Source organism: Condylura cristata, unplaced genomic scaffold (assembly GCF_000260355.1).
Source record: "Condylura cristata isolate star-nosed mole 26May11 unplaced genomic scaffold, ConCri1.0 scaffold00008, whole genome shotgun sequence".
NCBI lineage: Eukaryota > Metazoa > Chordata > Mammalia > Eulipotyphla > Talpidae > Condylura > Condylura cristata.
In genome coordinates, this window is record NW_004567109.1 from 10,462,411 (window position 1) to 10,479,364 (window position 16,954).

The 16,954-nt window shown below is 54.3% G+C and overlaps 1 protein-coding gene across 1 annotated transcript in view; it reads right to left on the reverse strand.

The window, feature by feature from the left end:
* Window positions 1–493: 493 nt before the first annotated feature.
* ASAP3 (ArfGAP with SH3 domain, ankyrin repeat and PH domain 3) overlaps window positions 494–16,954 on the reverse strand; it is a 41,767-nt gene continuing 25,306 nt past the window's right edge. Inside the window, exons 6-25 of the mRNA XM_012722520.1 lie at window positions 12,918–13,029; window positions 12,636–12,721; window positions 12,138–12,213; window positions 11,888–11,974; window positions 11,644–11,753; window positions 10,428–10,497; window positions 10,006–10,093; window positions 8,927–8,975; window positions 8,650–8,831; window positions 8,432–8,565; window positions 8,095–8,189; window positions 7,704–7,881; window positions 6,698–6,783; window positions 6,460–6,575; window positions 5,811–5,878; window positions 5,619–5,726; window positions 5,292–5,487; window positions 3,707–3,935; window positions 3,105–3,195; window positions 494–2,197 (exon numbers count right to left, since the gene is read on the reverse strand). Of these exons, the coding sequence (XP_012577974.1) occupies window positions 2,123–2,197; window positions 3,105–3,195; window positions 3,707–3,935; window positions 5,292–5,487; window positions 5,619–5,726; window positions 5,811–5,878; window positions 6,460–6,575; window positions 6,698–6,783; window positions 7,704–7,881; window positions 8,095–8,189; window positions 8,432–8,565; window positions 8,650–8,831; window positions 8,927–8,975; window positions 10,006–10,093; window positions 10,428–10,497; window positions 11,644–11,753; window positions 11,888–11,974; window positions 12,138–12,213; window positions 12,636–12,721; window positions 12,918–13,029 (2,236 nt within the window). The 3' untranslated portion in view covers window positions 494–2,122. The remainder of the gene's footprint in view (window positions 2,198–3,104; window positions 3,196–3,706; window positions 3,936–5,291; window positions 5,488–5,618; window positions 5,727–5,810; window positions 5,879–6,459; window positions 6,576–6,697; window positions 6,784–7,703; window positions 7,882–8,094; window positions 8,190–8,431; window positions 8,566–8,649; window positions 8,832–8,926; window positions 8,976–10,005; window positions 10,094–10,427; window positions 10,498–11,643; window positions 11,754–11,887; window positions 11,975–12,137; window positions 12,214–12,635; window positions 12,722–12,917; window positions 13,030–16,954) is intronic.

The following is a 16,954-nucleotide window of genomic DNA, read 5'->3' on the forward strand; positions in this document are numbered from 1 at the left end:
TGCTCCCCTCAGCAGTGTACTTCATTGATCTACCTGTTCTGCTCCCCACTCTATCTCTGGTGAATCCTCTTATGGCCCCTGCACCTCTGGCCTGTACCCCAGTTCTGTGTGCAAGAAGCCACGGCCTCTACACGGTCAGGGCTGGAAGGGCTAAGCCATGGAGTCCGGCCCCCTTGAGTGTGAAGATGGGACAGCTGAGGCTGGGAGCAGTCCAGCGTTGGGCTGCTTCAGTCTGCAGACACTGGCACCCCACTTCCCCTACCCCCCCCCCAAGAAAACCTTCAGGCAATTCCTGAACACGCCTGAGGGCTCCCCCACATCTCTCTGAGGGCTTCAGGGCAGGCTGGAAGTACTTGCGAATGGATACCCTCAGGCAGGACCCCCCAATGAATGAAAGATGAAGATGGTAGAAAACACACTAACTCCTTCACTTGAGAGGAAAACATGAAGACATGTCCTAGCCGATGGTCTGTCAAAGGTCAACAGCCCACGTTGTTTGCACAGATAACCCTTTATTGCTTTTTGACTGTTTCACTTTCCTATTCCCTCAGATGCTTCCTGGAATCACTTCATATTAAACTACTTGGCAACAAATCTTTGTCTAAAAGAAAACGAAACCGAGATGGGGGAGTGGCAGACTCCTAGTCCAGGGCTCGTCTTCCACACCAGGATTCCTTGGCTCTGACCTGGCTGTGGAGGGGATCTGGGGCCAGGCCGCTCAGCAGCACCTCTAAACTCCAGCCACTAGGTGTCAGCCGCACACCCCCGCTGGGGACGAGGGAGAAGGTCTCTGAGGCCATGTCCTCTGGGGCAGGATGGCCCCAGGCTCAAACCTCTGCTCTGTACCCAGTGGTCTCCCTCATTAGATGCAGAGAAAGAATTTCAAGCCCTAAGGTCTCTTCCCCTGGCCTAGTGCACTTCAGATCACCTGAATGAAACCACTGGAATTCACTCAAAAAAAAAAAAAAATTCCTTTATTATAAGAGATGAGTGAAATAACAAGTCTGAGATGAACAAAAGCAGACACAGGCTCAGGAGACACTCCTGCTCCTGTGAGATCACAGCCAGTCCGGACTCCAGGACAAGCATCAGCCTCCAGGCCAGGCTGCCGCTCTGGGCCCATCCCAACCAGGCCCCCGCCTGGAGTCTGGGGAGGGCGCTAACATGGGGCTGAAGTGTGGTGGGGTTGTGGGGTTTGTGGAAGCTGCACCACTCAATCTTGGCCCTCCTGTTGCTATCACTCCCCTTTTCCCTTCCCTCCCTGAGGCTAGAAAGCTTCAGAGTTGAATGAAAGGGAGAGAAATGAGGATCAATTAGCCCTGTCTGTTCCTTTCCTTCCTGCTTAATCAAGGAGGCAGGCAGTCAGGGCCAGTCCTACTCTGCTTCCTGCCTGGGGGGCATAGCAGGGCTCCAGGCAGGCTGGACTGTCCCTCAAAAGGAGCCACACTCAGACTGCACAGCATGCACACTGCCGGCCAAATCGGGTATAGGCCAACAAGTGCAGTGTCAGCCGGGTGTGAGCCACCTGTCAGTCTGCCCCGGAACCACGGAACTGTCGAGAGAAGCTGGCCCTGCCCATTCCCAAGCCTAACTCTTGAGACCCTTCCCGGCAAGGGACAGCTTGTTTTTATTCTGGCATCTTATCCTAGCACAGATCTGAAGAGAGTTGGAAGTCAGTAAAGGAACATGAGTGAATAAAGACATGGCCACGAAGACAGTGCCCCGTCTGGCAGAAGCCCGGTTCTGGTGAAAGCACAAGGCAGGCTGCTCTTACACTTGTGGAGCCTGCAGGCTGACAGAAGAAGAAGCACAGACTTGCCCTGCCAAGGGATTGAGGGTTCTGCAGCTAAAGTGAGCGCAGACACTCAGCACCCTGGTCCCTGGCAGGGGGCGGGGTGGGAGGTGGTCAACGAAATAGAGAGGAAAGAAACTGCCGTCAGCCCTACTGTGGAAGGCCAGTGTCCTCGATCGGGGCGTGGGTCCATGGCAGGGAGAGGGTCAGCCACAGAGGTACAGGGTCAGAGAGAACAAGACCCAAGAGAATGAACACATCAGGTCCCCCTAGCTCTGAATGTTGGGGTGCAGCATGGAGGAGGTTCATGCACGAAGGGTCAGCAAGGAGCTAGTCTTGTAAAAGTGGCACAGAACTTGCTGGGAGAACCCCAGTCCTCGAACCATCTCCCTCAGCGAAGCCAGCCTGGGGAGAGAAGACGAAAATGCCTCAGCACCTCATATACCTGATGCTAAAGTCACTCAGTTTCACAAGTGCCCCATGCTGGAGATGAAGTGATCCCACTTTACAGACAATGAAACAGTTTGATGAAGCAAAGCCACTTGCCCAAGGCCTTCTCACTGCAAAGCCCTGGTCGCACAAGCCCTTATCAGTGTACGAGCTTCAATCACAGGCGCCAACTGCATGCTGGGGGCGGGGTACCTGGCTGTGGACAGTTGGTCCTAGTGCCTGGCTTGGATAAAGACGTTCCTGTCCCTGCCCCTTCTGACTCCCACACAGGCAACCAGCACCACTCCTGAGGCCCCCCAGGACAGAGGCAAGAGGCAGCTTCCTTCCTGACACACTGCTTCTGTCCTGTGCTGACTCCCAGTTTCCTTAACTGAATGTATTTTTGAGGCAAGATTGAGCAGGGAGAAGCCAGGTGAGGGATGACAGCTCATGCTCTGTCCCTATCACATCCCTCTGCGCCTCGGGCTGGAAGTCTCGGTGGACTTCGGGAGACTTCTTTACCAGGGGAGAGCTGGCAAAGCACGGGCTGGCGCACAGCCACCCTACCCCTGCCTCGTCGGCAGGGAAGCGACTCCTCTGAGCGGCCAGCCTGGCTGACCCCGGGTCCCTCCTCCCAGGAGCATCCAGAGCTGGGGCCTCATCGCCCCTGCTGTCCCTCAGGGCCTGGGCTCTCCCGGCCTCATCCATCTCGGGCTGGGATGGGAAGGAGCAGCAGCAGGGCAGGACTGGAGCCCTGGTGCTGCCCGTATGTGCCCCATCATGAGAAAGTTTTTTCACCCCCAATTTGCTTCCTTTTGACCAACTCTCTCCCGGTACCTCCCAATGCTGCTCCGCCCCGCAAGCCCCACGCTGGAGTTCCTACCGGAATGTTCCTTTTGGGCAGAGGCTGCCTTGCTGACGGACAGTCTTCCAGGCCCCGGCCTCCCCGCCGGTAGGAGCGAGTGCTCTCAGAGCTGGAAGGCAGGAAGGCCAATGAGAGTCCTGAGCCCAGAGAGCCCCTAGGCTGGGGAGTAAGGCTGAGGTGTGAAGCAAGGCAGGGGGCTTCGGGTAAGCAGGTAGAGAGTCTACCTGGAGCCCAGGCTCGGTCCTCCCAGGCCCAAGAGCCTTGAAATCGACCCCCAGGGGCCTCTAGAGAGGTCTCAGCTCTATCTCCCAAACTCCAAGCTGCAATGAACAGAGGCCCCTGTCCTGCATCGGAGGTAGGGATAGTGTGAAGCCTTCGCTGGGCTTCTGGAACAAGCTACCCACATGGGACAAACCTTTCTACTACAGCTTCTGCAGGCCAGACATGGATGCAAATGTGTGAAGACGTCTAATCACCCTGCACTCAATGTCTAGAATTTTTATACTGATCATAGATATCAAAGCTGGGAGGTATCCAGGAACCACTTAGAGGCAAGAAAAAATGGACGCTCAAAGAGGTCAGGAGACCATCCCAGGCCACACAGCAAGGCGCTCACTAACCTGAACCGGACTGGCGGATACATTTCTGCAGGGGTGGCTCCAGATGTCAGGCTGGGTCGGGAGGGGCCTGGGGGCTCCAAGAGACCCTCTTCAGAGCTGGGCAGGGTTTGGCCAGGACCCCCAGGTTCCACAGGGCTTGTGAGGCTGGAGGAGGAGGAGGAGGCTAGACTGCTCAGGCTTTCGGGGGCCCCAGGGGACTCCGAGGTCAGACTGGGGACTTCAGAGCGATCTGAAATCAAAAGTGATAATATCTGTCTTTTGATCACTTACTCTGCTCAATCTCAAAGCAGTCTTGACCTGTAGGATCTATCATGGTTCTCTCCAGCAACCTTTCAGCTCTTCCCATCATGCTTCTCTCTTGCATTTGTCCATGATGATTACAACACAGCAACTTACTGTTCTGCTTCCATTTACACCTTCTCAGTCTGGGTTCTGCTCAGCCAAGAAGCTGCCTCTACCAGGAAGCCTTCCTTAAACCCCCACCAACCCCTACAGGACATGCCCCCGCTCTGTTCATGAACAAGCCTATTCATTCACTCAATAATTCTTAAGACCAGCCAGGTACTACATTAGGTCCTGGAGAAATTGTCAACAAAGTTCTCACATCCCCGTGCTTTCGGGATTGACAGCCTATCCCATTGTGCCTGATGGTACAATGAAAAGCATTTCAGTTTTTTGTTATTAGAAAACCTAATCTTTATACTTTCATCTCAATGACTTCTACATAAACAAAGGAGAGACCCTTTGTCTATAATTATCTAGAAATTCAAATTAAATAAGAGGAAAATGGGACAACATGACATTTTAATTTTGGATAGTGCAATATCTAAAGCACATGACATGTTTACTATTCTACTCTGTAAAACTTTTACTCAAACCTGTTTTACAAATGTCCTCTATTAAGTTCTCCTTGTCTTTTAGTCTGAAGCTGAAAATGTTCAACTAAGGTTTGTAAACATTACACTTTTTATCTCCCCCACTAACTACATGTGCCTTGGTCACCCTCAAAGGATTCATGATCCAGTGGTTGCTCAAGAGTGCTCCTCTCGCTGGCCCTCCCTGGTGCTGCTACAACGGGCAGGTTAAAGCCCAGCACTACGAAGCTATTGCAGCCCCTGCAGCACAAGTTCGACCCCCGGCCAGGGAGCTGACCCCTGTGGCGCAGCAGACCTCTCCTGTCCTGCCCACTGCTCCCCTCAGCAGGGTATATCAGTTCCTCTGCTTGTTCTGCTCCCAACTCTGTCTCTGGGGAATCCTCTCACCACTCCTGCACCTCTGGTCTGTACCCCAGTTCTGCATGCATAAATAAATAAATCTTTAAAAAAAAAAAGTGCTCCTCTCACTTTTAACTTAAGGGAAACATTGACAAATAGAAAAAGGACGTGGGTTTGAATCCCTCAGCAGACAGTCCTTAGCTTTGGGGTGTTGGTCATGTTACTTAACATCTCTGGTCCTTTAGGGGGGAGATGGTAACCCCTGGTTGACAGTGATTTGAGGAAGCTTTGGGCTGACGTACACTCCAGGTCGTGCCCACCCCCACCAGTCCTCCATGGGCACGGTGAGCATTCCTGAGCAGCAACCATACCTCCACTGGCATGTCCCACGCGCACGTGGCCTGCAGTCCGAGTCGGGTTCTTGACGGGCAAGGGCGGGGGGCAGTCTTCACTCTGACTCTGAGGGGCAGCTGATCCCAAGCTGGCAATGGTCTCATACGTCTTATTGCTGATGTCCACTCTCCCACCAGTCCAGCGGGCCTGGGCTGCGGGCTTCAGAGAGCAGCGCTGCTGGCGGAAAAGTGTGGGAGGGAGAATTGCCTGGTTCCCCCAATTCAGGCCCGCCACACCCGCCTCTAGGTCCCATCTGGCTCTTCCCTTCTGTTGTCTGGAGGCCTGTGAGGCAAGGTGAGACCCACCTTCTCGTCCTCGTCCTCCTCACTGTCAGAGCCAGGGTCTGTGGAGAGTCCCCAGGGGTAGTCCAGGTGCAGGGGGAATGCCATGGTCCCAGCCTGAGCCTGCTCCAGCTGCCAAAAACAAAGCCTTGGCTGGTCAGAGATCAGCAGGGAGAGCGAAGAGCCAGGCCCTCACCCTCCTCGCTGAGACCTCACCAGCTCCTCGCATTCCTTATGCTGCTTCTTCCTGGCGATGTCCAGAGCTGTCTCTCCTGCATCATTTACTACAAGGGGTGAAGTCAGGGGTCAAAGTCAGGGTCAAAGAAGCATTATAATTTAGAGGTTAAGATAGGCCTTTAATCAGATGGTCTGGGTGGAATCCTAGCTCTGCTACTTGCTAGCTCTGTGACCTTGGGCAAATTCCTTAACCTCTCTGAGCCTTAATCTTTCAACTATAAAATGAGTACACTACTTGTAACTACCTGACGAGGGTGCTGTGAGGACTGAGTCAGTGGTATTGATAGCGCACATGACACATTACTAGGAACATACTAAACAACAAATGGGGTCTATTCCAGTCACTGTTACTCAGACTTAGCTGATAATTAATTAGCGACTTTCAACAATACGATTTTATCCACTCAGTGGTTCCACTAGGTCACTCCCATTGTACACATCAGGAAGCTGAGGTTCGAGAGACGAATGGACAAAGCGCACGTCCACAGAGGCGGTCAGAGGCAGGCCAGGGCTACAACTCAGTCTGCACGCAAAATCCATGCTTGTTACCAGTACTCTGTCCAGGAAAAAGGGCAGAGATCCTACCAGAGTGGGTGGGGGCGCAGGCTGGAGGCGGGCTGGGGCCCACCTGTGCTGACTGAAGCTCTCCCTTTCAGCAGCAGCTTGAGGCAGTCGGGCTGGTTGTGGAGAGCAGCGCAGTGCAGAGCGCTGTTCCCGTCAGCAGCCTTGGCGTCTAGGTGGCCCCTGGGGGTGACCATGGGCAGGTCAGTAGGAAAGGGGACACACAGGTGAGGGGCTCAGAGTCGGGGGGAAAGAGGGGGAGCAGAGCACGGAGGGGAGGGCTGTGGTGAGTGGGGAGGCCTCACCCATTCTGGATGAGGAAGTCCACCAGGGGCAGGGAGGCCTGGTTGGCGACTCTGACGGCCAGGTGCAGGGCGGGCTCTCCAGGGACCTAAGCACACACCCACACATCTGAGTCTCCCCGGTTCACCTACACGCCTCCAGTAAACCTGCTGCCCCCGATACCTCCAGATGTGAACGTGTAGGCTGTTCCAAAACCTTTCCTCGCTTGAGAGCTGCCCCCTCCCTGCCAGCCCCACCAAGAGGGCAAACGAACACCCCGAAAACATGACGTTCAATTTTTGATGATCAATCAAACATCATCTCTTGCCGGTTTCATCTTTCATCTCTTTCTTTTTCAGAAAGACAAAAAAGTTTTAAGCGGCAAGTTTTATGAGGTATGTATTTAACCACATTAAACATGTTTTATTGCAGTAAAACAAACACCACATCCCACTTCGATGTTAATGAAGCTTCAATGTTTCTAAGTTCACAGCTCAGTAGATGTTATAGTCACTGTCATGCATTTAAGCTCCACGTGCCATCTCGTAAACCGAAAACCCCCAATTCCAAGGAAAACCCCCCCAAAACCGCCCAACGGTCCGGGGGCAACAAGGCAGTGGCCTTCCCATCTGCCATCTGCAGGGTTATTCAGGGCAGGAGAATAGTAACACTTGCTGCACACATTTAATGCACCAGACCCTCTGATATATGCAACTGGAAGTTCTCTTCAGTGCTGTGGGCTCTATCATCAGCCACTTTATAGAGGGTCAAGCGAGGCTCAGAGAAGTTAAATAACCTGCTCTGGACCACACAGCTAGAAAATGACAAAGTCAGAAAGCTGGCCCAGGTGCCCTGCCGCCACGCGCCTGCTCCCATCTGCCCTCAGCAAGGAGGCCTGGGGCAGGTGTCGGTGCCAGGCAGAGGTGGGTCGGGGAGCTGCCAGCTGAACCGCGAGGGTCCCAAAGTAGAGCGGCTCCAGACGTGGTTCTGGAGGGGCCCGTGGTGTAAACACCTGGGAGGTGGTCTCACCTGCCCCTCCGGCCCAGGCAGCGGCTGCCCGAAGTCCTGCCCATTAGCGAAGGCCTCCAGGACTGATAGAAGGTCCCGGTTGCAAATGGCTGTCCGGAGTCTCTGGGGTTCCGGTGTGGAGCGCCGGGCAAACCTGTGCTCCATGTACTTGGCTACGATGTAGTCCCTGCGGGCACTCCTGCCGAAAGACCGTCGCAGAGTCTCAGACAAGGACTTGTTCCACCCGCTGTCCCCCGGCACCATGTCCTGGAAGCAGGACCTCCTTTCCCCCAGAGCACTGGCTGGACGCCCAGAGATGAGGCTCCTCTCTCCCCTCTCCCCAGACTTCTGGCTCAAGATCCTTCTGAGACCCTGGAGCGGGGGAAGCAGAACCCCCAGCCAGGACCCTTACATGTCACTCTCAGCTGAGGGTTTAGGGCCACCGTGTGAAGGCAGCTGGGCTTCCATGACCTCATTGAAGCGCGTGTTTCCGATGTTCAAGGCAAGCTGGGGTCCGGAGCGAGTGGTGGATGGAGTAAGACTGGTGGTTAGTCAGAACTCTGGAGGGCTGAGACCAAAGGGGCTCCCTCCGGGCCCAGGATCCACCCCTGAACTCTCCCTCGGGCTGCTGCCCCCTGGGCCCTGCCTAGCCAGAACTGACAAACTGGGCCATGGGTTTACCCAAGCCATCTCCTGGGTAAGCCTCACCCCCACCCCCTGGCCTGGTCCAGGCCCCACCCCGCCCTCACCAACAACTCAGAGGGGCCCAGCAGGTCCAAGGTGAGGGACTGCATGCGTGAGAAGCGCACACCCAGCTCCCGGTGGACGCCCGAGCACTGGATGCAGGTGAGCACGCCCAGGTTGGTGCTGAGCCACGTGGGGTCTGTAAGCAGAACAGGTCGCACCTGGAGGTGCAGGCTCTTCCCGCCACGTCCAGCTCCCTCCCGGCCCGCCCCACCCACCGGACCTGCAGCCCCGCAGTCGCAGCACTGGCCATTCCCGGGCCTGCTCTTCACCTCAGCGATGAGCAGCTTTGTGAGGTCTTGGGGTTCCCTGTCCAGCCCCGGTGGCCCCGGGGTGCCGCTGGGCTCCCCGAGGAAGGCGCTGCTCAAGGCTTCGTCCTTGCTGTTCTGCAGCACTGACACCCACCTGCAGGAAGGGTGTGGGTGGTGCAGGGGTGATACCCGGGTGGCAGGGCTCAATAAGGCTCCCCTGCCACCCCAGGCCGGTGTGGGTGTACTCACGCCTCACACTCATGCTCATCCTCTGCCTGGAAGTGGTATGTCCTGTTGTCTGTGGGGAGAGAAGGGGGTGTCTGGCCCACAGTATCCTGCTGGCCTTGCCTGGGCCCAGTAAGCCTCACTAAAGCCACTGGATCCAGGAGGGGCTTCTGTCCGTGAGGGAACAGGCCCTGCTAAACTGGACTGGGAAGGGTAATGACAGTGCCTGGCAGTGGGGCCGCTTTTCAGGAGTCACCTCTAAGCGGAATCCCAACAGAACAGGCCCCTCTGGGGGAAGCTCTGGTTCCAGGGTCCCAAGGCCTAGGGAGGTCTTCCAGGGCACACGACGAACTCAGAGGCAGGAGATCTCACCTAGCCTGCAGCCTGTCTGGTTTCCCTACACCCCAGCTGCCAGACTGCGCCAAAGGTTCTGCTCTAATCAGGCCACTTCTCCACACCCAAGAGCCCTCCTGGCTCCCTATTGCCAAAAAATAAAGTCTGAATCTTTAAGAGACATTTCCAGACCTCATCTGCCACCTGTGTGAACCCTGCAGTCTGGCCAACCTGGCCAGGCCCTCTCCCCCAGCCTTCCAGGCCAGCAGTCCTGCCTCCTGGTGCCCTCCTCCCAAACGTGACTTTCTGTGTCCTTCAAGGCTAACCTCCAATGTTCTCTCCTCCAGGCAGCCTTTCCTGACTTCCCAGCAGGGCAGGCCTTCCCCTCTCTAACCTTCTCTGATGTTACAGCTGCACCTGTCTTCCGATGTTCCCCCTCATCTTACAGCCCTGGCTCCTATTATCCCATCTCTGCCAGAGAGAGCGCCCTGAGGATTAGATCTAGGCCTTTCTCAGCCTAGACCAACTCGAACGTAAAGCCTGGCACCAAAGTCTCCAAAGGATGAAAAATGAAAACTTCAAGGTAATAATAATTCCAAATCCAAGTCACGCTAATCTACCCGAACACGCCTTGCAGTGTCAGGCCTGAGGAGCCTCACGCCATAGCAGCTGTTAGAGGAGACACACGTGAAGCCCAATGGAAGCCTCCAGGAGCCAGCAGGTCTGAGCAGAGGCCTGGGCAGCTGAGGGGGCAGACAGAGACTACTCACGGGTCACCAGGTCGAAGCACTTTTTCTCCTCGGGGTTCGGCCTCACTTGGCACGTGAGTAGGGTGAGCTTCACTGGGGGCCGGTTTATCTGGGAAATTGGAGGTGGAGAATGGACTTGTCACCCTCTGGGCCTCCCAAATCTTAGGCCTGTTCCCTAAACTGTCAGACGGGCATAATAATGCTGTTCCCATTTCTGCCTCCTCTCTTCCGGCACCTCCAGAATGTGGGGCGTGGGTCACTACACTTGGGGGCTTGGGTGTCCTCCTTCCTCTCCTAGTGGGTCTCTAGCTACCTGGACCCTGGTGTGGGGGCCTGTCTTGGAGGATGGTTTGATGCTTGTCTGCTTAACACCAGGGGAGGATGGCCTGTTGAGCCCCCCACCGGCTCCCCTCAGCGGCTCCCCCTAGGCCCCCAGCCCTCACCATGCTGTGTGAGATGGTCAGGCAGCCATACTTGATGCCACACTTCCTTTTCTGCCACACTCTTCGGATTCTAGGGCCGGAGGCACAGAAAGACAGTGATGCATGACTTACATCTAATTCCTTGTGTCAGAAAATAGTCCTGGACCAGCCCCCCACCCCGACCTGGGTGGCAACCAGTCACGCCTCTTCAGCTCTCCCGTCCCCTCATCCCTCCCACTCTGGGGCTCCCTTCTGTTGGAGAAGACACGGCCTTGTCCTTAGGAAGTCTGATGGGGAGTCTGGGATCTGACGAGGAAACACAGCCATGCTCTCTGAGAACCCTTACTCTAGGGGAGACCCTTTGACCGTGGGCTCTGAGAGTTTCTAGTCTATGGAACAGACACAGCTTCCAACATTAGGGAACCCCTGGCCTGAAGGAGAAACAGGCTCTTGGTGACAACTGATGAATTATGGCAAAGGACAAAGCTGGGGATTCTGCTCCTCAAAAATCAAACCAGCTAATCTATGATCTAATCTCCTCAACACTTCTGTTACGAAATTAACCTGATAAAAAGCGAATCTTTGAGGCCCTCCCTGGTGGCGCAGCAGGTTAAAGCACTGCACTAAGAAGCTGAAACCACTTCCGCAAGAGTTCGATTCCCGCCTGCCCCGGAGGTGACCACATGGCATGGCAGACCTCTCCTGACCCGCCCAATGCTCCCCTCAGCAGTGTACTTCATCGATCTGCCTGTTCTGCTCCCCACTCTGTCTCTGGTGAAGTCTTTTGCCCCCCCTGAGTCTCTGGCCTGTACCCCACTTCTGTATGCACAAATAAATAAATCTTAAAAAAAAAAAAAAAAGCGAATCTTTGATAAAAAGTAAGTAGAAATATGAGTGTTTCCCATAGGGTCTTTGAATTCTTTATGCCTGGGAGTGAAGCAGTCCACTGGGTGGTTAGTGTATCCCCGAGATTGGGAGTGAAGACACGGACTGCATCCAGGCCATGGTCAGTACCTCATGGGTGTCAGCCACTGCTGCTGTTCCTCAAGTGAACAGCCACCAGCGACTTCAAGCAGTTCAAGGGCCCGGATTCTGGTGATTTTTGCATTGCCAGACAGGATCCTAGAGCCCTCAGGGCCTAGCAAGTAAGAACTGTCCATCGGGTAGCTCCCCCAGCCTTACTGTTTAGCTGCTGTGTGATTTGGGGCAAATTACGTAAGCGCGCTGCGCCACTTACCCGTCGCTCTTCTTGTACAGAAAGCCCACCTTCTCGGTCCCAAACTGCTTGTTGCCTTGGTGCTGGTGGATGCTGTAGCCACCACCTGAATTCTTCCGGTTCACAGTCTCCTGTTCCTCGGACGTGCAAAGAAGACATCAGGGCGTCTGGGGTGGAAGAGCCCCATTCTGCAGGGGTCTCATTCCACTTCTTGGGGTGTCTTCTCTCCCTCCCTCCCTCCATGGTGGGCCTTGCAGGGGCTGACCTCTCTGCTCTCCAGCTGCAGTGTCCCCCGCAGGGAGTCCCGGAGCTGGGTCAGCTTCTGTAACTCCTCCTCCTGCGCTTGACGCAACTGCGGGGCAGAGGGCGATACCCCGTCACCCTCTGTGTCAGCAGAGCCCAGACCAGAGGGCAGGGTGGACGCCCACTCTCTGGGCAGGAGCCAGCTCCTCCATGCCCACCATCGCTCCTGAGGGACAGGGGTGCCACATGCCCCAGGGTGAGGTCCCACTTACTGCATGTACTGAGGCTGCCAGCTTCTCGATGAAGGGGGACAGGCTCTGGGCGGCCTTCCAGCCATCTTGAAAAAAACTAGAGATACCAGGCCAAAGGCCACAGAGAAGAAATGAGAGATGAAGCGAGAAGCGTGGGAGAAGGTGATCTAAGGGTCCCAGCATAGTCTGATGGCCAAGAGCAGGCCTTCCAGAGCCAGTGTCCTGGAGCCCACCCCACCTGCTAGCAGTGAATTTAATGAAGCTGAGCCTTGTTAAAGGTTTTCTCATCTGTAAGATGGGGATAATAATAGGGACTGGGTGCCGTCAAGTCGGTGAATATTAGTGCTGACATATGGTAAGCACCCGGTCAAGTGGAGCCATAAAAAGCATTACTGGTGAGATATAGATACAGTCGCCAGGGTCTGCCAGTCCCTGGGCACGAGCCGGGTTCTGTGCTGCCTCAGGAGTTCAGGGGTAAGGGGCATCGTGTCAGGGGTGGGCATGCGGGGATATACCTACTTGTGCTGAGCATGGAAGAACTTGATGAGGCTCTGCAGGAAATCAGGACCCTGTTTCATCTGGCTCTCCCCGGCTTTGAGCAGATACTAGGGGAGAGCACGGGGGAAAGGTGCGATGAGGGCAGGAGCTGAAAGCTGGGGAGAAAGGGCTGCGGGGCTCTTGGCTGTGACAGAACCTTGCTGGCTTCTCAAGGTCAGGGCCTGGGCCTGTGCCCCTGAGGGTTCAGGAGAGGCAGGTAGGGAGACACCGCCCACCCCACTTCATCCCCTGAGCATTCCCCACCTCACACATGTGCAGCTGGAAGACGCGTCGCTCTCTCTGCGTGTCCTGGGCCACCTCTCCCAGACTCCCGCTTGTCACCCGGGCGCGGTCCCTGTCCTTCTCCAGCCTGGCCCTAGGCCAAGGAAAGTAGGACTTGAACAGCCCTCCCCAGCGCTTTCACAACCCCCATGTCTAATCCTAACCTCCTGCCACGGGCAGGAGAGTAAGGCCTTAGCCTGCCAGCGTGGGGACAGGCAGACTCAGGACTTCCACGGGCGTGTGGGGAAACATGTGGATCAAACCACAACCACGAAGAGAGTTTTGGGAGAGTAAAATGGGGGGCCCAGCCTTGTTGGGCTGCTCAGGAAGGGACTTGAAGTCTGACAAGCTGCCTCACAGGGAGTGAGGGCTGGGCAGGAGGCCCAGACCATGGATTCAGGAGGGGTCAGGGCTCATCGCAGAGATGGAGAGGGAGGTGGTTCCGGGGGGCACAGAGGGCCAGGCCATTCAAGGTCTAGTTCAGATTCCTGCTGTGTTTAGCCCCAGAGTGCCGGGAAGGAGCTAGAGGTTTTCTCCAGGAAGGCCATGGGCTCAGGTAAGGGCCAAGTAGGAGTCAGGTGACCACTTCTGTCTTTGCTGGGAAGGGTTTAGGGATTATGTAGGCTGGATGACCACAAAAGTGCCCTCACTGAACCCACGGAGCTTCTCATTTAAAGCTTCCAAGTCCTTCAATGAAGATAGGAAGAGATTCCCGCCCTTGTAAATGAGAACCAGGACCTTCCCCACTGACTTCATCTTGGGGTTGGCTGTTTTCCCTTTCTGTAGATGGGTGGGACCAGGTGTAATGGCTTCCTGGAAACCCCACCCCATCAGAGCACCATTCCAAGACTTGAGAGTCTTTCCACATCAGAGGGTGTGCATTTGTGCCATGAACCCCATAAAGGAGACAGCTTGCTTATGAGCTCTGCTCCCAGGTGGGGGCCAGTCCCAAGCAGAGAAGACAGATGTGGGCTATCTAAACCTGTCCCCGCTCTTCTAGAAAATGAGAATCCTCACTGAGACAACTATGTCCAAGACTGCACACAGGGAAGACAAGAGCTAATGCTATTCTAGGCCCCTCCAGAACTCTCTTTCCCCATCTGGTAAAATGAGGAGGCAGTAGCCTAGAATGGGCTCTCAATTCCCTCCTGGCTGTGAAGTTCTGGGCCTGGCTGAGGTAAGACCCAGGAAAGACCCGCCCCCAGGAAAGCATTTATGTGCAAAACTGTCCCTGAAGGCTTGCAGAGAAGTTTTGCAACCTTGAAGCTGTAGACATTTTGACTAGGTTATCTGCTGTGGGGCCTTGGCCTATGGATGTGGAATGTGAGCAGCTTCTGCCCTCTGGATGGCAGGTGTGAGAACCAGGTATGTCTCCTGGGGCGAGGGTGAGGATGCAGGTTCACCCCTGAATGGGAAGCACTGCTCTAAAGCTGGACTCTGCAGAGTTTTATTTTTTATTCTCAGAAGTGGTTATTTTTCTTCTAAGTGGGAGCCTGTGGCAAGAGTGGTGGAGTTGGGGTGAGGACACCTCTGTGAACTTGGCCTGTGGCTCAGAAAGATGCTTTTGGGGGATGTGAAGAGGAGCAGCAGGGAGCATGGCAATGGCTGGGCCTGCAGTGTTTTGGCAACAGTGAGCTTGCAGCTTACAAAGGAGGGCAGGAGAATGAGTGGGCGAGGAGTGAGGACAGGCAGGACAATCTCCAGTAGACACAATTATTGTATTTTTCAACAGTGAAAAATGTAAAATAAGCAAAATGTCTATCAATAGGAAGTGGTTAAATAAATTAGTCTATGTCCATATAAAGGAATACTATGCAGCTATTAAAAAGGACGAGGATGATCATATAGTCAAAGTCATGTCATAATGATGGGATATGTTCTTAGAAATGTGTCATTAGGCGATTTTATCAGTTTTTTCCTCACTACTTACGTATAAATTGGGGATAATAACAGCTGTTTTCCCTGCCAAAGGGAATAAATATGGTAACAGATATAAAAAGCTTATCACAGTGCCTGGCACAAAGGAGCTCTCAAGTAAGTTTAAATATTAGCTGCTATTACTACTAATGATTACTTTTAGGTGCTCATGTTGTAACAGGTGCCCAGCTAGGCTGGTCACACACTAGAGTGATCACCCAGGGGCGGAATTATTGCTGCATTTTACAGATGAGGCACCTGCAGGGATGCCACTATCCAAGTCACATAGCTGTCAGGTGGTACAGCAGGATTTGAACCCAGGTGTGCCTGAGACCCACGTGTGTACCTCGCCTCGGACTGTAACCCATACCGCGGCTTGGACCTGTTCCATCCCTCCTTCCCTGCCTGGTTCCCTAGCTCATAAGTGTCTTTTCTGATCGATCACAGGCAAGGACTATTTAAAGATGATAAAGTAGAGACCCAGAGAAGGGAAGCAATTGCACAAGACCCCAAGCTGCTCAGGGGAAAATCAGGAGCAGAGGTCTGGCGCCTTTGTCTCAGCCCCCACCCTGCCACTCTGGCCCCAGTTCTGGCCAAGGGAGCTGATAAGCACTTGGAGAGCGGCATTGCGGGGTACACTATTCATGCGGCACGCATCTCATCTCCACATCAACCCTGCAGGGAATGACCGCCAGATGCTGCACAGCCTAGAGAAACCTGGAGGCCGGACGGGGCCTGGAATGCCTTTCTTAGCATCCCTTTTGCAGGTGAGAGGGAGCCCTCTTTCCACAGCCAGGAGCTGGGGGGTGAGACTCCTGGTAGTAGCTGACAGATGTTATCAGGGCCCTGGGCCCTTCCAGCTGCCGCCCAGACTGGTTTGTTCAGAATGAAGTGAAATTACACAGCAACTCATGGCTCGCTGATATCTAGCTGTAGCTAGAATGTACTGATGTACAGATGTCTGTGCCAGGTTATGTAGCTCAGCTCACTCTATGGAATGTGCATGGCAGGACCCACGAGGCTGGACTCAGAAACCCTGAGCTCTAATCCACATCCTGTTGCTAAATCACTGATTACCTGAGCCGCTTTAAATGAAGCCTTATAGGCAAGCTCGTTAGCTGTTATTGATCTGGAAAAGCAGGTAGTGCCTTACAGGCAAGCTCAGTATCTAGAGCTGGTAAAAACAGAACTAACTTGGTCTTTCCATGTAGTGGATGATGCGCTGAAAGGCTGAGGGCTAAGTCAAGGTAACTCAGGAAGATGAAGGTTGGGTGACCACATGAAATGAAGACAGACTGAGCATTCACCACCCTTCCCTGGGCCGCTAATGAGAGCCGCTGGCAGCTCCCACACCCTCATCACAGGCCCCACACCCACAGTGGGGTGTAGCTGGAGAGGCTGCTGCGGGGAGATGTCACGGCCCTGGTCGGGCTTGGGAGGTCCCCATGGCGCTGGCAGCTGGAAGAAAGTCAAGACCCAGAATCTACTTCTTGGAATTGATCTATAGAAATAACTAAGGGTGGGGCAAAGATTAAGCTCCAAGATGCTTCCCCAAAGGCTGGATGCAGATGAAATCCATCTGCAGGCATGAGAAGAGTGGCAGTGCACTAGGGGACTGATGGTGGGTCTTCCCGGGTGCACAGGGGTGAAAGCGCAGCACTGTGGAGCCCACAGCCACGCAGCAGTTGGGACCCCGCCAGGGGCTGACCCACAGGGCGCAGCAGATCTCTCAGATCCCGCCTGCTGCTCCCCTCAGCAGTGTGTTCCAGTCAGTCTGCATGCTCTGCTCCCCACTCTGTCTCTGCTGAACCCTCTCACCCCCGACACCTTTGGCCCGTACCCTAGTTCTTCGATGCATAAATAAATAAATCTTAAAAGCAAAAAAGAACACAGAATATGTGATGGTCTAGAGAGATGGCCAGGATGCATTTTTAAGTAAAGTTAAAAAATAGTAAAACAATCTGATTTTTCTGATCCCAGAATTTTGTAAAAATTTTTCTTTATGGATGTGGTACACATATACAATGGAATATTACTCAGCAACCAAAAAAGAGAAACACATGTCTTTTGCAGCAACTTGGATGGAGCTGGAAAAGATCATG